The sequence below is a fragment of the Hyperolius riggenbachi genome, chromosome 6, assembly GCF_040937935.1.
Source record: "Hyperolius riggenbachi isolate aHypRig1 chromosome 6, aHypRig1.pri, whole genome shotgun sequence".
Classification (NCBI taxonomy): domain Eukaryota; kingdom Metazoa; phylum Chordata; class Amphibia; order Anura; family Hyperoliidae; genus Hyperolius; species Hyperolius riggenbachi.
Window position 1 is genome coordinate 327,811,482 of NC_090651.1, and position 22,784 is coordinate 327,834,265.

The 22,784-nt window shown below is 48.6% G+C and overlaps 1 protein-coding gene across 1 annotated transcript in view; it reads left to right on the top strand.

Annotated features, from left to right (window-relative positions):
• The window catches only part of LOC137522896 (carcinoembryonic antigen-related cell adhesion molecule 1-like), a 340,663-nt gene that overhangs the window by 261,266 nt on the left and 56,613 nt on the right, over window positions 1–22,784 (top strand). Inside the window, exon 6 of the mRNA XM_068243031.1 lies at window positions 8,658–8,897. Coding sequence (XP_068099132.1) covers window positions 8,658–8,897 — 240 coding nt within the window. The remainder of the gene's footprint in view (window positions 1–8,657; window positions 8,898–22,784) is intronic.

Genomic DNA, 22,784 nt, shown 5'->3' on the forward strand with positions numbered 1-22,784 from the left:
CGTGAATGATAAACAATTCGGCCAATTCTTGAGCTGAGGGGAGTCCTTTCAGGGGCACAAAATGGGCCATCTTGCTAAACCGGTCGACTACCACCCAAATAACAGACATGCCTTCAGACCTGGGCAATTCCCCCACAAAATCCATGGACAGGTGGGTCCATGGCTCACTCGGGGTGGGCAAAGGCTGCAACCTTCCTACAGGTGCCAGCCGGGAGGGTTTACTCCTGGCACATACCGCACACTCCTTAACAAACTCCTTGCAATCTGTTGCCAAGGAAGGCCACCAAGCACACCTGGCAATCAGATCCTGCGTTCTGGCCGCTCCAGGATGACCAGCATTCTTGTGGGTGTGAAAGAGTTGCAGAACTTGTAACCGGAATGGCAGTGGGATAAACAAGACCCCTTTTGGGTTTCCCCTCAGGAACATCTCGCTGAAAGGGACCCAAAACCTCTGTCCAATCCTCCCAAGTCTCTGTGGTGGCTAACACCAGTTTCTGCGGGATGATGGATTCAGGAGCGGGGGGCTGTGCTGTCTCAGGTTCAAAACACCTGGAGAGGGCGTCTGCTTTGACATTTTTGCTGCCTGGAGTGTACGTGATTATAAACCTGAATCTCGTAAAAAACAAGGACCACCGAGCCTGACGGGGACTCAGCCTCTTAGCCCCCTCGATGTATTCCAAGTTTTTGTGGTCGGTGTAGACAGTGATCGTGTCCTCTGCCCGCTCTAACCAGTGGCGCCACTCCTCAAATGCCAACTTAATGGCCAGAAGTTCCCGGTTGCCGATATCATAATTTTTTTCTGCAGGTGAAAACCTGCGGGAAAAATAAGCACATGGGTGTAATCTGCCCTGCAACCCAGACCGTTGAGACAGCACCGCCCCCACCCCAACCTCTGAGGCATCAACCTCCACAATAAAGGGAAAGGATGTGTCAACATGCCTCAATATTGGTGCTGAACAACATTTTTTCAATAGAGCAAATGCCGCCACGGCTTCAGGAGACCAGTGGTTGGTATCCGCCCCTTTTTCATGAGACTGGTAAGGGGGGCCACTAACGTGGAGTATTACTTAATGAACCTCCTGTAATAGTTCGCGAACCCCAAAAATCTCTGCAGGGCCTTCAACCCCACTGGTTGTGGCCACTCCAACACGGCTGTGACCTTGGCAGGATCCATTGAGAGGCCCGAGGTGGAAATTACGTATCCCAGAAACGTGACCATGGTCACTTCAAATATACACTTTTCTACCTTAGCGTAGAGCCTATTCTGTCTTAATTTGTTTAGGATAAATTTCACGTGGACCCTGTGTTCGGAGAGGTTATTGGAATAAATTAGTATATCATCGAGGTATACCAGTACGAATCTACCCAATACCTCCCGAAATACCTCATTGATTAGTTCCTGGAAGATGGCTGGCGCATTGCACAACCCGAAAGGCATCACTAAATACTACTTAATGCCCGTCGGGTGTGTTAAAGGCCGTCTTCCATTCATCGCCCCTTCTAATGCGGATTAGGTTGTATGCCCCCCTCAGATCTAACTTAGAAAAGATCTTTGCAGTAGTGACCTGCGTGAATAAGTCGTCTATCAATGGTAACGGATAGCGATTCTTCACCGTGATTTTATTGAGACCCCGGTAATCGATACAAGGTCGAAGACCCCCGTCTTTCTTCTTAACGAAGAAGAAACCGTCCCCAGCAGGTGACCGAGAGGGCCGAATGAACCCCTTGGCTAAGTTGTCACGAATGTATTCCTGCATAGCCAACTTCTCAGGACCGGACAAGTTATACAGGTGACCCCTAGGGGGCATACAACCAGCACGGAGATCAATGGGGCAATCGAATGGGCGATGAGGAGGTAATTGATCAGCAGACTTGGGACAAAATACATCAGAAAAATCGGAATATACCTCGGGAACACCCTCCACGTAAATCTTGGTCTGACCCAATGTCACCTTCCCTAGACACTGTTGGTGACAATGATCGGACCACCTGGTTACCTGACCCGTAGCCCAGTCTATCTGTGGAGAGTGGGCTTGTAACCATGGCATGCCTAGGATAATAGTGGAGTTTGACATATGCAAAACGAAAAACTGAAGTTGTTCCCCATGCAGTACCCCTATCATAACCTTCATCAGCGGAGTCTGGGACAGGGGACGATCCCGTTGCAGAGGGGAATCGTCTACTGCCGTGACCTGAATGGAGGGACTTACTGGAGTGAGAGGAATACCCAACTCCTGAGCAAATTCAAGGTTCATAAAATTGGCCGCTGAGCCAGAATCAATAAAAGCCTCAGTGGCTACAGACTTATTATCCCATGTAATAGTACAGGGGAGAAGTAACTTCTTCTCTTTTTGGGGTGAGAATGATGTGCCTAGGGTGTCACCCCTCACTACTCCTAGGCAGACCCGTTTCCCGACTTGTTAGGGCAGTTTCGCACTCTATGCCCTGCTTCTGCACAATACAGGCACAGTTGTTCTGTTGTTCTCCGCCTACGTTCCACCTGGGTCAGTTTTGATCGACCAATTTGCATTGGTTCCGGTGGACGTACGGCCGGAGAGGGTGACACAGGCGGAGATGCCGTTACTGAGGATGGAGCAGAAGGTGCCACATACGAGGTCACCCTGACCCGGTGACTGCCCCTAGTCTGCCTCTGATGGCGTAGTCGACGATCGACTCGGATGGCCGATGATATGGCCTCATCGACTGTCCTGGGCTCGGGTAAGGTTAACATCAAGTCAGAGACCTCCTCCGACAACCCAGACAGGAAATAATCCATCAGAGCAAAATTGTCAAATCTGGTGGTAACAGACCACCTACGAAATTCTGCCGCGTAATCCTCAACTGACCCTCTGCCTTGCCGCAAAAGTTTGAGCTTCCGCTCAGAAGTTGCCGCAAGGTCAGGGTCGTCGTATATCACGGCCATAGCATTAAAAAATTCCTCTACTGAGGTCAGAGCTGTATCTGTAGGAGATAGGTTGTATGCCCAGGATTGGGAATCCCCAGTTAACAGTGTTTTAATAAAAATGACCTGGCCGTTGGGTCTCAGTCCCCGAGGATCGGGGTCTTAACTCAAAGTATGACAACACTCTACTCCTGAAATTCCAGAAGTCAGACTTGTGGCCGGAAAATTTATCAGGTACAGGCATACGTATGTCATCACTAGGAGGGGATCGCACTGAATCAACTGACATCTGGAGGGTTCGCACAGAGCCCGATAGGGAATCAAAGCTTTGTGCTGGCCCAGTGCTTGATGAATGCTATCCACCGAAGTGGCAAGCACAGTCAGAGGATCAGCGCGTTCCATCTGTTTTATGGTCTGGCGTTCTGTAACGATCGGTGAAGCACAGAGAGGATCTGATTACCAGTGATCTGCAGAATCACTGGGAATACAGATGTATACCAGATTATACGTGATCTGCAGTATCACTGATAATCCGATATACTAACGAACCTCTGTTCACCTGAGTAGAGTGTAGTGTTAGGTGTAACAGTAACACTTAGAGGACTAGGCCTCAGTGCAGCAAGGAGTACTGCACACATTCCTTCTGCAGACCTGAGCTCTCCAAGACGGGAGGAGTCAGACTGACAGTAGGAAGGACAGACTGGAAGTAACCTTCAGGAGGAAGGATTACTAACAGAGCGAGGAACCGCCTCTAACAGTAAGGTCGGTTCTCGAGGTCGGACAAGCCAGGTCGTACACACACGGACAGATAAAGTACAAGATCAGGAGGCAAAGGCGGAGTCAAAGTACAGGCAGGGTTCAGCAACGGGGTATCAGATATATCGGGGTACAAAATCAGGAGGCAGAAGCAGAGTCAAGGAACGAGCCGGGGTTCGGCAACAGAGTATCAGAAATATCGAGGTACAAGATCAGAGTTCAGAAGGGTAGTCAAGGCAGGCAAAAGTCATAACAGATAATCACAATCAAACTAGTACTTTAGCTATCAACAGAATCTAGCTAAGTGTAGGATTACAGCTCCAGCTGGTCCCGGCACACTTGCGGATCTGACTACAGATCTGGGTGCTCCCACATATGTGATCGCACGCCAGACAAAGAGCAAGTGAACAACCAGCAGTATATATACTCTAGGACCTTTCCAGGACCTCCCTAATTGCTGGTCCAATGGGAGCAGTGGAATTTGTCAGCTGACCCAGCTGGTCAGCCGACTCCCTTTTAACTGCTATTTAAACTCTGCCTCTGTGCTCGCGCGCGTGTAAGTCTGAATCTTGGTGGACTATCAGTCCCAGCCACACCAGTACTGTCATGCAATGTATCTAGTGCGGGGGCCGCCTCTGATGCGGATTCCGACGTTACCAATGCGGATTCCGCCGCACTGCCTATGCGGCATGCGGCGTTTTTTCCGCGTTGTGACGCCATGCTGGACGCGGAAACAGCCGCCTCACCTCGAGAGACGGCGGCCTTTCCGCGTTTCCTTACACAGGTCCAATCTTTTTCAGTTTTTTTAATTATTATTTTTTACTTCATTAAAGCAAACCTGAAGCAAAAAAAAAACAAAAAAACAAAAAATACTTATGAGATAATGATGAACTGTATGTGTATTACAGCTAAGAAATAGAACATTAGTAGCAATGCAAGAGTTTCATATTGTTATCCAGTACAGGAAGAGTCAAAAAATCTGTTATCTATGCATAAACTAGTGGAACACATACAGAGTGATGTAACCATCTTTGCAGATGATACAAAATCATGCAGAATTATCAACACTTAGGGCCCTTTTCCACTACACAGCTGAATCACAAAATCACAAATCTCTAGTGATTTTTAAATCGCCAGGGTTGCTACTTTATCATAGAAATCATGAGAAGTATTTTCCACTCTAGTGATTCGATTTGTAAATCGCAATCGCTTTCTGGATTTAAAGGACACCTGAAGTGAGAGGGATATGGAGGCTGCCATATTTATTTTAAACAATGCAAGTTGCCTGGTTGTCCTGCTTAGCCTCTGCCTATAATATTTTTAGCAATAAACTTTGAACAAACATGCACGTTTGATCGAAGACTGACTGGATTTGCCGCATTCTCATTACAGGTGTGTGATTCAGACAGTACTGATGCATGGAAAACCAACAGGACAACTAGGCAACCTTAAACAATTTAAAAGGAAATAAATATGTCAGCCTTCATATCCCTCTCACTGCAGGTGTCCTTTAGACCCCTTACACACCTGTACACTGCATCACACCGCATTATTCTTCCCCAATGCTTTCCTGCCGTAAGGGCCATGCAAGTCTATGGAGACTTGCACACTTCACGCAACGCATCGGAAATATCCCAATTGTTGCAATGCAAACTCAAAGGCTGCAGCACATTTCCACATGATCCGTGTCTACCGCATACATTATGCAGTAATGCAAGTAAATGGGCAACACAGTAAGTGTGCACTACGGGAGCACGGTGTGATGCGGCGCACAATCGCGTAACGACGGGAATCCCAGTGGTGTACTTGCTGGCTGCTCAGCAGGAATACGTTACTAGCAGGGGGGCAGTGCTATGCTATGCATATGACCCTGTTGCCGCACCATGGCACAGGGTCATACGAAAGCGCATCGCTCAGCTGATATTAGGTGTGCAACAGGCCTTAAAGAGAAACTGTAACCAAGAATTGAACTTTATCCCAATCAGTAGCTGATATCCCCTTTCCCATGAGAAATCTATTCCTTTTCTCAAACGGATCATCAGGGGGGGGGTCTGTATGGCTGATATTGTGGTGAAACCCCTCCCACAGTGCGAGGTCAGGACCATGGTCCTGACATTTTCCTTTCTTTGAGCCTTGTTGCATTGTGGGAATATGGAAATAGCTCCTTCCACTGACATCATCACCTGCCACCAGTAAAAATGTCACCATATGATAAATGTCAGAATGTAAAGCAAGGAGAGGAAAGTGTTTACAATGGGCAAACACTGACTAAATCATTTATACATAATTATTGTAAAAATGAAGCACTGTTTTTTATTACATTATTTTTTACTGGAGTTCCTCTTTAAAGTCAGAGGAGGACACAGCACTCATACAGAGAGACACAATTTTATAACATTGTCAAAACATTTTCTAATTATATAGTTAAGTACCAGCGGCAGCGTATAGATGAAGAGGCAACGGGCGGGGAACACTCACCTTTTCCGCATTCCAGTGAGCGCTCCACTGACGTCACTTCCTGCAACGCCGCCCAGTAAAAGGTGAGTGATCCCCGCCCGTTGCCTCTTAATCTATACGCTGTCACTGGTACTTAACTATTTACAGCTGGAGGGGACCGCAGATCGGGGGACCCAGGCGAGGGAGGGGGGTCCGACCCCGCTCCCCACCGCTAGGCCCAATACCCCCTTTCTGCCTGCTACTCCTCCAGCTCGGCAGGCGGCCCCCCACCCACGGACAGGCGGGTTCCGCTCCCCCAGATGTGCCGCCTGAGGCAAATGTTTCACCCCGCCTCATGAGCGGGCCGGCCCTGCACACGAGTGCTCAACAAACACAGTGCAGCATTCCCGCCCCTCCCCCTAATGTCAGCTCACTGCGTGGGGATGGGAAGTAGAGAGGCTTCACACTACAGGCAGCTGCAGAATAGGATGCCTGCTGTGAGTGCAGTCAGTGTCACTGTGCATATTTGTGAGTACCTGAGCTGGAACTAAGTTGTGTTGTCATTTCCCCACTGGCTGCAGCTGATTTTTCAATTTGCATTGCTTCACCCCATACTGATTTCTCCACCCTCCACCTTGTTGACCTTCTGCCCCTATAGCTAGCACCTAGTTTTTTTTTGCCTTATCCTTCCCTGATTTACTTCATCCTCATCACAACTTCACATTTGACTAGTGTTGTGCACTACGAGTAGCTGCAAGTAGGTAGCTACTCGTAATCGAAATTGAAATTAGCGCTGCCTGCAGTAGAGGAGAGGTTTAACTTACCCATGCCGCTGCGTTAGCCGAAGCGTTCCCCATCATGTTCCATGTCACTCCTTTGATTCTTTTTACAATCTGGAAGAAGTAAGCAAGCATGTGAGCGACGGGAAGCGCATTGGCTAAGGCATGGGTAAGTTAACCCCCCTCTGCCGCAGGCAGGGCTATCTAATTTAAATTCCGATTATGAGTAGCGATGTACTTTTAGCTACTTGTAGTGCACAACACTGCTTCTGCCTGCCCTCCTCCATATTTCCTTTCCTCACACCAACCTGACTGATCTCTCTCAACTTTGACTGCTTGCTCAGTTTTAACTACCGCTCTCAATTTATACATCTCCCCCAGTTGTTTTTCCTTAGTTCTAACGTCCTCCTTCCATCCTCACTCAACACTCACTTAACATATACTGTGAGTGTGTGTAATATATATATATATATATTATTTAGAGGGGGGGCCAAATCTGCTATTTGCTTAGGGCGCCATTTGGCCTTAATCCGGCTCTGCCACTAAGTGATAAGGCACACTAATCGGCTTAGCGCCGGTTAGTGAATCAAGCCCACTGGGGCACATGTGTCTTTTCCAGCTGCTACTCCTGATCTCACTATGCTGTCCTGTCCTCAGGCTGGGAGCACACTTGTCTGTTTCTGTGTTTTCTGCACAGGTAAACTGAGATCCTATGTTGATCAATTGTCTAGTGCACACATGAATGAGTTTTCCCTATGTAGATAAAACAGACAGCAGTAAAGCCCTGGGAGCATTTTCTCTATCAATAACATTTTCTTCTGTAATAAAGTGTGCATGCTTTCACACATACAGACACACATGGGGGTTAATTCACTAAAGCGTGATAACTGCTATCACAGCAGTTATCAAGCAATCTGGTGCGCAGAGGTTTGCGCGCACAAAAAATAACTTTGCGTGATAAGGTTTCATGTGAAACGCGCACGTGATCATGTGCAAACCTTCGCTTATCACGTAAAGTAATCCTTTGAGCACGCAAACCTTTGCGTGCCAGATCGGGTGATAGCAGGTATCACGCTTAAGTGAATCGAGCTCATGGTGTGCAGAAAACACATACAGAAAACTGACAGTGGAGTGTGCTTACAGCCTCAGCTTATAGCACTTCACTCTGTGTCCTTTAGTGGGGCAGTAATGGCTCAGTAGATGGGGCAGCATCACTTACAGTATGGTGTGAGGCTAGTTGTAAGGTGCTGTGCCTCCGTACACAAGACGATGCTGTGCATTAATAAGAAACTAGCTGCAAATGTTTGTTTACTAACTTGTCTACAAAACACTCCTGAGCAGACACAGTCATTCGAACAATTGTAACCTTTGTTGTTAGTCTCTCAGGACAGGAAACTTTTTCTAATCAACTCTGTGTTTTGAAAACCTCCAGTATGGAGGGGGGAGGAGAGGCGCTGAGGACCACTATAAATAAAACCTTTTGCTAGGGAGAGTCTATAAATACAAGCTGTGAATGATTGTTTACCAGGGGCTGAGCAGATGTAGTCACTAGAACTATTGTTAAGAAAGCAAAAAGCATTTTCTCTCCAGACCCTTAAAATGTTCTTCCAGAGCAGGGAAAATATATTTTTTTTTACCTTGACTGACAGTCATTTATTGTGCCTTGCTCTATCATTGCGCTGCAAGCCACTGCCTGGACTGTCTTTAGAGCGCCTCTGAAATTGAATAAGTGATATTCTATTCAAACTCACGTCCTGGGATCACATAATTCTCATATTTTACAGGGAGACCAGAAGGAAACATGAGCTGCTCTGCAGAGGCCAGTGGTAATAATGTTAACCTTATGTGTAGCTGGCTGGAAGGTAATCCAGCTGCCAATGTGTCCCTGATCTTCAACAATCAGACAACAACAGAACAGAACAATGTAACCAGGAGTGTGTCCACAAGTAGTAACATCCAAGGATCAAACCTCACCTGCCATGGAGATCAGCTGGGAAAAACATCTCAATGTACAGTGGAACTTGGTGAGTTTCTAATTGGATTACTTGAAGCATATAACTACAGTACCTATAATTTACCTCATCATCTGCCAGATTACTTTCCAGCAAAGCATTTTCTGACCATGCTCTGGGCTCAGAACAATGTACATCTTTGTACGCTTAACATGACCAAATGGTGGCAGGGGCACCTCTAGCCTTTTTGTCACTGCAGGCAAGAAAACCTGTGGCGCCCCTTCCCCATCCCCCCCCCCCACCACACACACAAACACACCCATATGGTACCGACAGGTGTATATCAATGGCATGAATAACAGGTGTATATCAATGGCAAGAAAATACAGATACTGCCAGGCCTTCTGGCATCCTTTTTCACACCTGCAACTGGAACGTGGGTAGCACATTGGGTACACTGCTGCTTAGAAGAGGGCATCATGTCTATGGATGGGGGTTGGTGGCACACTGGTCCTGCAGAAAAAGGGGATTTGGTTTCTCTGCCTGTTGCTGGGAATGTGTGTGTGTGTGTGGGGGGGGGGGGTGAATGTGACATTGGGCGCTGCTGGAAGGAGGAGGGTTACACTGAGTACTACTGGGTACAGGGGGTCCCAATGAGTGCTGGTGGAAGGAGGGGTGAGACTTACAATACCTCAAGGTGCACACATATGTTGTTTTCAAACAGAAAAACTGAACACTGAGCCAGATTAAGAAAATATTTATACATAGTACAGGTCCTTCTCAAAAAAATTAGCATATTGTTATAAAGTTCATTATTTTCTGTAATGTACTGATAAACATTAGACTTTCATATATTTTAGATTCATTACACACAACTGAAGTAGTTCAAGCCTTTTATTGTTTTAATATTGATGATTTTGGCATACAGCTCATGAAAACCCAAAATTCCTATCTCAAAAAAATAGCATATTTCATCCGACCAATAAAAGAAAAGTGTTTTTAAAACAAAAAAAAAGTCAACCTTCAAATAATTATGTTCAGTTATGCACTCAATACTTGGTCGGGAATCCTTTTGCAGATGACTGCTTCTATGCGGCATGGCATGGAGGCAATCAGCCTGTGGCACTGCTCAGGTGTTATGGAGGCCCAGGATGCTTCGATAGCGGCCTTAAGCTCATCCAGAGTGTTGTGTCTTGCGTCTCTCAACTTACTTTTCTTTTTCAACACAATATCCCACAGATTGTCTATGGGGTTCAGGTCAGGAGAGTTGGCAGGCCAATTGAGCACAGTAATGCCATGGTCAGTAAACCATTTACCCATACCTCCCAACTTTTTGAGGTGAGAAAAAGGGACACCTAAGCCACACCCAGGTCACACCCCTGGTCACGCCCACCATGCCCCTAGTCACGCATACCATAAAGATTTCATAAGAAAAATGTGTTGTCTTATGATTCAAACCACACTGGTCCTTTCTATCCTGGTTACCGTATTTTTCGGACTATAAGACACTCCGAACTATAAGACGCACCTAGGTTTAGAGGACAAAAATCAAGGAAAAAAAATATACTAAACCTGGTGCATCCATGGTGCAGGGGCGTCTTATGGACCTTCTGTAACGATAGGTGTCAGCAACCAGAGAGAGAATCTGATTCTTGGCGATCTGCAGTATCCCCAAGAATACAGATATACCTGATTATTGGGGATCTGCAGAATCGCCAATAATCAAATATGTCTAACCTCTAGACACCTGAGTGTGTAAGTGTTTTGGTGCAACAGTAACCTTTGGACCACCGGGGTAGCAGGTGGTCCAATAAGTAGAGAAGACTCTACTGCAGTCAAGGACACCTGGAGTGGGAGTCCCTGACTGATAAGGAGCAGGGTCCCCTCTGTAGCGCAGGGGACCCCTGCGGAAAGGCTGGACACCCTGCGGAGGGTGAGAGCCAGAAGGTCAGACAGGCCGGGTCGGCAACAAAGTATCAGATATGCAAAGTACCAAATCAGAGATCAGAAGAATAGTCAGGAAAGCTACTGGTCATAACAGATATCAGAACAAGGCCTAGTCTGAGGTGTGAGGTCCGTGATCTCAACACCCTGGAACTATGCTAGAGAATAACACAGATGGTATACAGTATTCCTAGTCTGGGGTGTGAGGGCCGTGATCTCAACACCCTGGAACTATGCTAGAGAATGACACAGATGATATACAGTATTCCTAGTCTGGGGTGTGAGGGCCGTGATCTCAACACCCTGGAACTATGCTAGAGAATGACACAGATGATATACAGTATTCCTAGTCTGGGGTGTGAGGGCCGTGATCTCAACACCCTGGAACTATACTAGAGAATAACACAGATGATATACAGTAACTGGCTAAGTGTGGATTCCCAGGTCCTCCTGGTTCCACCACACTGAAGGATCTGACTAAGGTCTGAGTGCTAACACATAGGCATTCGCAACGCCAGACAATCAGCAACTGAACAGCAGGAGATATATATAGTAAAGCGCTCCACAGCGCCGCCCAGCTCCCATCAACCAATCACTGACTGAGCAGGAATCAGCTGACCGCCCTGATCAGCTGATCTTCCTCCTATTGGTGTAAAGAGCTTGTCTTGCAGCACGCGCGCGCGTAGCTCTCCATCTGTGTGCACTACTAGGTCCAGACAGCCCAGACACATGTTGCTGCGGGAAAACCGCCGCACTGGACGCGGAATCCGCCGCCTTACCGTCAGAACATGCGGCGGCCCCCACGCCATTCCTCCCATGTGCACCACCAGTTCCAGACAACGCAGACGCATGCTGACGCGGACAAACCGCCGCATCAGATGCGGAATCAGCCGCCTTACTGTCAGAACATGCGGCGGCTTTTCCGCTATTCATCACACCTTCCCGCCCCGAATTATTATGCCCCCCTTTATGTCTTTCTTGTACTTCTTGTGTCCCCTTGTGTTCACCTATGTCCCTCTGTGTCCTCTGTCCCCCTTGTGTCCTCACCCCCCCTGTGTCCACTGGTGTCTCCATGTCCTCTGTCCACCTGTGTCCTCTGTCCTGGTGTCCAATGCCCTGTGCTCTGTCCCCCTTCCTCTGTCCCCTTGTCCACTGTTTCCTTCAGTGTTTGCTTTCCCTGTGTCCCAGTGTCTGCCTGTCTCCCCATCAGGGGAGGACTGGGACCTGTTGGCCTGGAGGGAAAACACAAACTAGAGGCCCGGTTTCACGGCAGCCCCATCCCAAAGTCACATGCGCCCCACGTGCTATATACCGGTAGTCACATGGTCATGCCAATGCAGAAATACAGCAAGGATACTCGAGGGACAGCATGACAGGTAAAGTATAAATGCACAAGCACCGTGGGGTACATAATAGATTTTGAGGGAAAACACCGGGGTTTCCATTGCGTACATAGTTTGTTATTATCGCACTTAACGAATACATCGGCCTGAGATTTCCCAGCATCTCAGATTGATACATTCAACTACTTTCCACCCAAAATAAGTCAAATTGTTGATTGGGCATGCTTGTGGTGGCACAGATTTTCATCTGATTGGATAATTATCGAAGCAGTTGGTGGATCGGCCAGCCCTAAATCATTAAAGGAGAGGTAGCCTGGGGGGAAATCTCCCCCCTTCCCCTCTGGCCAGTCCCCCCCTGCTCCCCATGTCCCAGTATCTGCGTGTCTGCATGTACTCGATTTTCCCGGTGTCTGCGTGTCCTGGTCTGTGTAAACACCTACACTACTTCAGCAGCAGGCTGTCCCCGGTTTCCCAAATACATACCTGCCTTTCAGCTTTGATCATTGCGATGTACTCTGTGTCCCCAGTGTGTTTGCGTGTCCCCAGTGTCACATATGAGCAGTTGCCACATATTCAGCAGGCTGTCCCCGGTTGGTAGTTGAAGAACTACTTCAGTTGTGTGTAATGAATGTAAAATATAGGAAAGTCTGTTTATCAGTACATTACAGAAAATAATGAACTCTATCACAATATGCAAATTTTTTGAGAAGGACCTGTATACATGAATAAACCCTGCCAGTCTGAGCTTCTGACCAGGGGCAATGAAAGGAGCCAATATTACAAATAATAGTGGGCAGCACAGTGGCGTAGTGGTTAGCACTCTCGCCTTGCAGCGCTGGGTCTCTGGTTCGTATGCCAGCTAGGTCAACATTTCCAAGGAGTTTGTATGATCTCCCCGTGTCTGTTTGTGTTTCCTCCGGGCACTCCGGTTTCCTCCCACATCCCCAAAACATACAGATGCGTTAATTGGCTTCCCCCTAAAATTGACCCTAGGCTAAGATACATGCACTACATGATTCATAGACATACAAGTACTGTGGGGATTAGATTGTGAGCTCCTCCGAGGGACAGTTAGTGACAAAGACAATATATACTCTGTACAGCGCTGCAGAAGATGTCAGCACTATATAAATACTAAAGTAAATAAATAAATGGGAGGAAGCCAGCACTAACAAGGCACCAGGTGTTCTCTCTCCACACAGGGGAAGCAGACTGATAGATAGCAGGAGGGGACTGACAGGTGACATGGACTTCAGTTAGTGTTGCCTCTGTGAACAAACGCTCCACACGAAGCCTCTCCTTACGCAAACAAATTAAAAAACAGCACTCAGCACCCAATGGGGGAAAGTGGCTCCACAAATCTTCAGCTGCTAATGACTTCCACCACCATAGCACTACAGGCACAGACTCTTCCAGCTTAGGAAGGGTTAAAGTACACTGACAGCCAGGCCCAACCCATATAGAGAAACAACAGATGCCATTAGCTGCTTATCAACCCCATCAGCTTCAGCTATAGAGGGTTGTAAAGCAGTAAATACCAGTGAAGCAATGTAATGGCCCATACTCACGAGGGACAATTGTCGCCGCAACACGCGGGGCGCGCGTGTTGCCCGTGAGTATGGGCCGCGCGCACCCCGAACTGTCGCCCGGAACGGGCGCGCACCCCGAACTGTCGCCCGTCGCTGAAGTCACCAGGCGATTGAAATGTTCAATCGCCTGGCGACAGTCGCCGCCGCAACTCCGCCGCAGCTGTCGCTAGTCCGCGTGAGTACGCGGACTAGCGACAGCAACCTCCATTGAGGTACGCAGAGCTTCCGGCGAGCTTCCGGCGGGGGGAGGAGGAACGTCGGCGACAGCTTCCGTCGCGCGGCTGGTCCCTCTTCCGCGTGTGTACGCGGAGGGACCTGGCGAGGAGCTGTCGCCGGCCTGTCGCCCACACGCTCACGTGTGCTGGCGACAGGCCACTTTTATCGCCCGTGAGTATGGGCCATAAGCCTTTGGAGAGCAGAGAGAGGGAGAGGAATATGTTCCTAACCTCTGGACAATCATACCTGAGCAGCTTGTTCTGGGACTCCAGGGAGTGCTTGTGGGGGGTCATATCAGATGCTCTCTAGAAAGGGGGAGATGCTGGGGTTAGCTTGCCTTGCAGTCAGATCTCCCAGTCCCAGCAGGCAGCCTCGGATCAGCAGAGGGCTGTCTCCCAGCCATGGTCCTCCTTGGCCATGGTCCTCCTTGCCTGGCTTTCAAATCTCCCGGGAAGTCTCCTAACTGTGTATGCAGGGGGCGGGGCCTCCTCCCTCCAGCAGCCACATGGTCCAGTACACACAGACAGACAGCCTGGGTTTATAGGAGGAGGGGTGGGGAAGAGCAGTGTTGTTCTGCTGCTCTATTGGCTGAGGGAGGAGGAGGGGGTGTGTATCTAGGCAGAAGCGCTTGCAAGCACATGGTGGGAGCACACAACACTAGGCACACCTGCTGCATCTGCCCCCAATCTGCAGTAGGAATGACCTGGAGACTTGTGGCACTGTATACAGTCTTACCCATGATGTAGCGGGTGACAGCCCTCCTGTGCTAACACAGCCTCTCCAACATCGCCAGGGTGGAGTTCCAGCGAGTTGGCAGACAATCATGAGCGGGTTTGCTGGCAGGCCCTCATTCTGCTACAGCGAGGCAAGGTTCGCTGAGGGAGTGGCGCAGTGGCGGCAATGACTAGTAATTTTCCACACAGATTCCAGCAGATGCAGATTCATGCTGCTGCTGAGGCAGGCATACTTGCGGGGTGTTCCCGTGCCAGTGGAGGAAATGGGATAAGTGTAGGCTGATGCATCTCCCTTGATCTCGCAGGGTGGCACAACCAACTGGACTGCTGATGTGCGTTTCCATGCTCCTGCTGCTGCTCCTGCAAGAAGTATGTGCAAGAAGTAAACCCTCCCGTCAGGCACCTGTGGGAACATTGCAGCCTTTACCCACCCCGAGTGAACCATGGACCCATTTGCCCATGGATTTTGTGGGCGAACTCCCGAAGTCTGAGGGTGTGTCGGTCATTTGGGTGGTAGTCGACAGATTCAGTAAAATGGCCCATTTCGTGCCCCTGAAAGGACTTCCTTCGGCCCAGGAGTTGGCCGATCTTTTCATCCTGCATATCTTCCGGCTACATGGTATTCCGGAAAATATAGTGTCAGATCGGGGAGTCCAGTTTGTTTCTAAATTTTGGAGGGCATTCTGTCATCAGCTGGGCATGGAACTTTCGTTTTCATCGGGCTACCACCCACAGACCAATGGTCAGACTGAGAGAATTAATCAATCTCTGGAACAGTTTCTAAGGTGTTATGTTGCGGATGCACAGACTGATTGGGTCAAGTTCTTGCCGTTTGCAGAATTTGCACACAATAATTTGAAAAGCTCTTCTTCTGGATTCTCTCCATTCCAGGTGGTAACAGGGAGGTTGCCTAGGTTCTCCCCATTGCCAGTAGCTTCTACTCCGTTTCCAGCTCTGGAGGCTTGGCAAAAGTCATTTAAAAACATTTGGGGAATTGTGAAAAAGAATCTAGAGAAGGCTTTTCAGAGTCAGAAAGGACAAGCTGACAAGAAACGTTCCATAGAGTGGAAGTTCCGGCCAGGAGACTTGGTCTGGGTGTCCACTCGTCATTTGGCCCTAAAACAGCCTTCACCCAAGCTAGGACCCAGATTCGTGGGTCCTTTCCCTGTAACCAGGAAAATCAACAATGTTACTTATGCCATTGATCTTCCTGCCAGTATGCGGGGTGTGAGATCATTCCATGTATCCCTGCTTAAGCCAGCAGTGCATGTAGATTCTACTCCTCCTCCCCCTGTGATGGTGGATGACCTACCTGAGTATGAAGTGGAAAAGATTTTAGACTCACGTTATGTACAGAACTCAGTACAGTATTTGGTTCACTGGAAGGGTTATGGCATTGAGGAAAGAACATGGGTACCTGATTGCCGCATGCATGCGGATGAATTAAAGAGGGAGTACCACGCCCTACATCCTGAGAAACCGGGTAGGAGCTGTCCAGAGTCCACTCCTCGGGGGGGGGGGGGGGGGGGTACTGTGAGAAAACGCGGAAAAGCCGCCGCGTGTGCTCAGAACAAGGTGGCTGATTCCGCATCCAACGCGGCGGTTTGCACGCGTAGGCCTACATCTGTCAGTATGGCTGAATGCGGAGAAACCGCCGCATGCCCTGATAGCGGTGTGGCTGGTTTCGCGTCCAGCGCGGTGGGTGGTACGCAAGACATGTCTGGTGTGGCTGGGACTGATAGTCCACACAGGTTCAGAAGGACGCGCGCGCGTGCTGAGAGGCAGAACTTTTATGACAGCCAGAAGGGAGTCAGCTGACCAAGCCGGTCAGCTGACGATTCAACCAGTTCCCATTGGTCCAGCACTTAGGGGAGGCGCTGGAGAGCGCTGGGCTATATATACTGGGTGCTGGTCATTCGCTGGTTGTCTGCCGTTGCGATCACTACGTGGAAGCACTCAGACCTTATTGTCAGAATCTGTGTTATCATTCTGTTATACTTCAGACTAGTTCCAGGGTGTTGATGATCAAGGACCTCACACCCAAGACTAGGGACTCGTGTTATCATTCTGTTATATGTCAGACTAGTTCCAGGATGTTGATGTTCAAGGACCTCACACCCAAGATTAGGGACTTGTGTTATCATTCTGTTATACTTCAGACTAGTTCCAGGGTGTTGATGATCAAGGACCTCACACCCAAGATTAGGGAATTGTGTTACCATTCTGTTATACTTCAGACTAGTTCCAGGGTGTTGATGATCATGGACCTCACACCCAAGATTAGGGACTTGTGTTACCATTCTGTTATAATTCAGACTAGTTCCAGGGTGTTGATGATCACGGACCTCACACTTAAGACTAGGGACTCGTGTTATCATTCTGTTATATGTCAGACTAGTTCCAGGGTGTTGATGATCACGGAGCTCACACCCAAGACTAGGCATTGTTTATTATCTGTGATGACTTTCTGCTTTCCTGACCACTCTTCTGTTCACTGATTCGGTACTTCGCTATCAGGGTTGCTCGGGTAGTGCTTTTCATTACCCGCCCGGATCCGGATCCGGGTACCCAGATACCTGGATCCGGATATCCGGATCGACCTTGTGGATATCCGGATCCGATCCGGATATCCGAATAAATTACCCGCGGGTATCCGACCTATTCGGGTATCCGAATAGAAAACCCGGAAGTGCCCTTTAAATAGCTTTAAAATGGTTTTTAAAGGGAAATACTTCGTTCTGAGTGTGGGAATTGGAAATATAAAAAAAAAACGACGTGGGGTCCCCCCTCCCAGACCTCTTTAACCCCTTGTCCCCCATGCAGGCTGGGATAGCCAGAATGCGGAGCACCGGCCGCATGGGGCTCCGCACCCTGACTATACCAGCAAGCATGGTCCATGGATTGGGGGGTCTCGGAAGGGGAGGGGCAGCCAAGCTTTCCCCTCCCCCTCCGAGCCCTTGTCCAATCCAAGGACAAGGGGCTCTTCTCCACCTCCGATGGGCGGTGGAGGTGGAGGCCGCGATTTCCTGGGGGGGGTTCATGGTGGCATCTGGGAGTCCCCTTTAAAAAGGGGTCCCCCAGATGCCCCCCCCCCCCCACCCCCAGGAGAAATGAGTATAGAGGTACTAGTTGTACCCCTTACCCATTTCCTTTGAGAGTTCAAAGTAAATAAACACACAAACACTTAGAAAAAGTATTTTAATTGAACAAAAAACATAACCACGAAAAAAGTCCTTTGATAGTCTTAATTAACCATTAATACTTACCTGTCCCTTTAAAAGCCAGTTCCCACGCAATATCCTCGGAAATATACTATCAGTTACAATGTAACAAAGTTATTACAATGTAACAACTTTGTTACATTGTAACTACGCCGCACCCGACGTCACTCGCCGCTCACCCGCCGCATACGCGTCCGTGCAGCCGTGCAGGACCCGACAGAGCTCTGAGCTATATAGCTCACAGCCCTAAGCATCTTTGAATTTGGGCTCCAAGGAGGAGCCCCATTGGTCCTTAGCAGACCAATGGGGTTCCTTCAAATCAGAAGGAACCCCATTGGTCTGCTAAGGACCAATGGGGCTCCTCCTTGGAGCCCAAATTCAAAGATGCTTAGAGCTGTGAGCTATATAGCTCAGAGCTCTGTCGGGTCCTGCACGGCTGCACGGACGCGTATGCGGCGGGTGAGCGGCGAGTGACGTCGGGTGCGGCGTAGTTACAATGTAACAAAGTTGTTACATTGTAATAACTTTGTTACATTGTAACTGATAGTATATTTCCGAGGATATTGCGTGGGAACTGGCTTTTAAAGGGACAGGTAAGTATTAATGGTTAATTAATTAAAATACTTTTTCTAAGTGTTTGTGTGTTTATTTACTTTTAACTCTCAAAGGAAATGGGTAAGGGGTACAACTAGTACCTCTATACTCATTTCTCCTGGGAGGGGGGGTGGGCATCTGGGGGACCCCTTTTTAAAGGGGACTCCCAGATGCCACCATGAACCCCCCCCCCAGGAAATCGCGGCCTCCACCTCCACCGCCCATCGGAGGTGGAGAAGAGCCCCTTGTCCTTGGATTGGACAAGGGCTCGGAGGGGGAGGGGAAAGCTTGGCTGCCCCTCCCCTTCCGAGACCCCCCAATCCATGGACCATGCGGGCTGGTATAGTCAGGGTGCGGAGCCCCACGCGGCCGGTGCTCCGCATTCTGGCTATCCCAGCCTGCATGGGGGACAAGGGGTTAAAGAGGTCTGGGAGGGGGGACCCCACGTCGGTTTTTTTTATATTTCCCACACTCAGAACGAAGTAAGTAAAACTCTTCCCACTTGGGGGAATCTATGAAAATAATACACTATTGTTACCTGTGCAAAAAAAAACTGACATTTTCCGCATTTAAAAGACATTTGTTATGGTTTAATGCGAAATTATGGTATGGTTTAATGCGAAATTATGGTATGGTTTAATGCGAAATTATGGTATTACTTTTTCCTACCCGGATCCGGATATCCATCGGATACCCGCGGGCAGGGGCGTCTCACCCACCAGGCAAGTATAGGCGGTTGCCTGGGGCGCCATGAGGTGGTGAGGCGCCATGAGGTGGTGAGGCGCATTTCCCCACTGCTGCTACTGTGACCATGTTTTTTTTTTTTTGTATTATATTACCTCCCGACTCAGTCCCCGGTGCTCGGCACGCTACCATGTGCTCAGCAGTGCCTCCACCTCCACTTCTCCCCAGCCAATAGAGCAATCAATACTGCTCTTCTCTGCCAGGCTCCTTCTTTAAAGCCGTGCCCCTTCTTCTCAGTAGCCACACAGGTAAAGTGTTTACCCCGTGTGGCCCAGCCTTTAACTCCGCCCCACGCCAGTCAAACCAGGAGCCAGCGGCCAGCCAGCTTATGCCCCCGACAGTCTAACCCCCACCTGTGTCACTGGCTGCACACAGACACTGGAGCGAGACAGCCAGGGGACAGATGCAGTCACAGAGAGAAGAATGTGATGTGTCCGTGTTGGAGCCCCGCCCCCGCACAAGACAGCAACACAGCCCGGGAGAAGGGACGTTTCTGCTCCAGAGTAGTGATGGGAATTCCGGCTCTTTTCAGAGAATTGACTCTCCTGAATCGGCTCTTCATTAAATATCACTAAACACCACTCAGAATTGGAGTAAAAGCCCCGCCCCTGTCTCCATGACAATTCCAGACTGCTTCTCTGACTAGGGCAATCCCTCCTGCTACTGCTCTGCTCCGCCCCATACACTCCTACAAGCTGCAAGAGGAGGACTGCATCTGCCAACATGCCTCAGCGCCCTTTATTGCAGAGCAAAGCAGAGCTCTGTGGGGCGGCTGAGGCATTGGCTCTTTCAAAACTGAGAACCGGCTCTTGTCGTTCGCAGCAAAGAGCCGGCTCATTCGCGAATGACCCATCACTACTCCAGAGATGATAATGCATGCACAGGCAGAAGAGAAGGTATGCAGGCAGGCTGCTAAGAACACTTCCTGTCCTGTGTGCAGACTCCCAGTACTGTTATAACTGCTAGAATGTGCCCTGCTCTTTTGATACTAGAGTTTTCTTTGAAAGCTGGTTAGGCTGTAGGCTGGTAAAGCTGTAAACCTGTGCTTTAGTGCTGTGCTGTCTCTCCCTCTCCCCTCTCTGTTCTTCTGCCCCCTCTTCCATCTTATGCTGTCTCTACCCCTCTCTGTTCCTCTGCACTCTCTTCCATCTTATGCTGTCTCTCCCTCTCCCCTCTGTTTCTCTGCACCCTCTTCCATCTTATGCTGTCAATTGCTCCCCCTCTCTGTTCCTCTACCCCCCTCTTACCTCTTATGCTGCCTCTCCCTCTCTACTCTTTCCCTCTGCTCGGATTACGTGTATTTTCTGGTGAAATGCTTCCACATTACGATTATTTTCTGACAACGCTGCCCCATTACAATTATTTTCTGGTGAAACGCTGCTGCCCTATGATTAATTTCTGGTGAAATGCTGCTGCAATAAGTGTATTTTCTGGTGAAACGCTGCCACCTTACGAATATTTTCTGGTGAACTGCTGCTGCAATAAGTGTATTTTCTGGTGAAACACTGCCACATTACGATTATTTTCTGGTGAATTACGATTCTGAATTACGATAATTACTATTATTTTCTGATGAAACACTGCCGCATTATGATTATTTTCTGGTGAAACGATGCTGCATTATGATTATTTTCCTGGGGGGGAGGGGCTTGGGGGGGGGGGGGGGGCGCCACAGGTTTTCTCGCCTGGAGTGACAAAATGACCTGAGGCACCCGCGGGTATCCGGATTATGCGACCAGATATCCGGATAGAGCTATCCGGATATTGGCCCAGGTATCCGGAATCCGGATCCGACCCGGATAGCTGAAAAAGGTCGGATACCCGTGTTAATCCGGGTATCCGGGATCCGGATGAGCATCCCTGTTCGGCGTTCGCTATATCTGATACTCTGTTGCCAAACCCTGCTTGCCTTAGGATTACCGAATCAGACTCCTGTCTTTGTACTTTGTATGTCCGTGTGTTGCCGACCTGGCTTGTCCGACCTTGAGAGCTATCTCCTCAGTTAAGAGATAGTTCACAGATCAGTCAGGGACATCCTCCTATTGGTGTCACTCACGCTCTGGTCCTTTCCTCTCCCAGTCTGACTCCTCCCTGCGGGAGATTCTCAGGCTGCTGAAAGGTACTCATACTCTAACAGTATTCCTTACTGCCTTTGTACCAGTCCTCCTGATATTGTTCTCAAAGTATTACTGTTGCACCAAACACTCATATCTCTCAGGTGTCCAGAGGTTAGTAATATATCTGATTATCGGTGATGCTGCAGATCATCAATAATCAGGTATATACAGTATCTGTATTTTTGGTGATACAGCAGATCACCAATAATCAGATCCTCTCTGTGTTACACCGATCGTTACAAGTCCATTTGGAGAATGAAGAAAAAGAGTCCAGTTTAAATGAGCATTAAGAGTCCTTGGAAAAAAGCATGTGCGGTCCATCTGTGGAACGCATGCTTGAAGCTCTTCTTTAGCAGATGAAATGATGAAGGACAAGGTGGGCTCTGCTGGCCCCAGATTTATACAATCTTAGAATTGGAGCTGGATTACCTCCAAACTAGGTGGGGGAAGGTGGGGTTATCTCCTGGCAGCAAGGTTGCCACCCCCAGAACTCAGAGCAGAAAATGTAACATTTATTAATCATCAGTGTGACTCCGCCGCAGATTGGCGTATCGCAAATCTGAGACTATATTCATAAGCGGCCTGCGACCCTGTATCACTTGAGGCTACACATGCCTATTCTATCGGGTTCGGTCTGCGCAGGCTGAATAAAGCGGTTTCCCGACTGACCCCTGACAGTTGGAAAATTGTAATTCGGTTGGATGATAGAACTGGTTTATGGGTATCAGAAAATGTATTTTTTGTCTTTCTGTGACAAGCCTATTTTGAATTACAAATACATTAAAGTTCTTCTTTGTTTGATTCTAATTTTTCAGAGGGAAGCTCTTATCTCAGCCAGTTCTATCTGGCTTTGGAGAGGGGCTGTCAGCACCGCGTACATCAAAAAAGGGCGTCGGGAAAAAAGGGCGCGTGGTGTAAACGATAAACAGTATTATCGTTTATAGAAATATTGTGTAGAATTTCGTTTACAAATAGTGTTTTAAGAATTTATAAATCACTAAATAATGTGTATGAGATCGGCAATTCTTAAAACGTTAATCTTCCCTGTTTGTAAACTGAAACTTATATTTTCGTTTATTAAAAACCCTCCCTGTACCTATCCCTAACCCCTAGACCCCCTGTTGGTGCCTAAACCTAAGCCCCCCCTGTTGGTGCCTAAACCTAAGACCCCCCTGTTGGTGGCTAAACCTAAGACCCCCCTGTTGGTGCCTAAACCTAAGACCCCCCTGTTGGTGCCTAAACCTAAGACCCCCCTGGTGGTGCCTAAACCTAAGACCCCCCTGTTGGTGCCTAAACCTAAGACCCCCCTGTTGGTGCCTAAACCTAAGACCCCCCTCTTGGTGCCTAAATCTAAGACCCCTCAGTTGGTGCCTAAACCTAAGACCCCCCTCTTGGTGCCTAAACCTAAGACCCCCTATGGATAATAATGTTTTACAGAGATTAATAAATAAAAAATG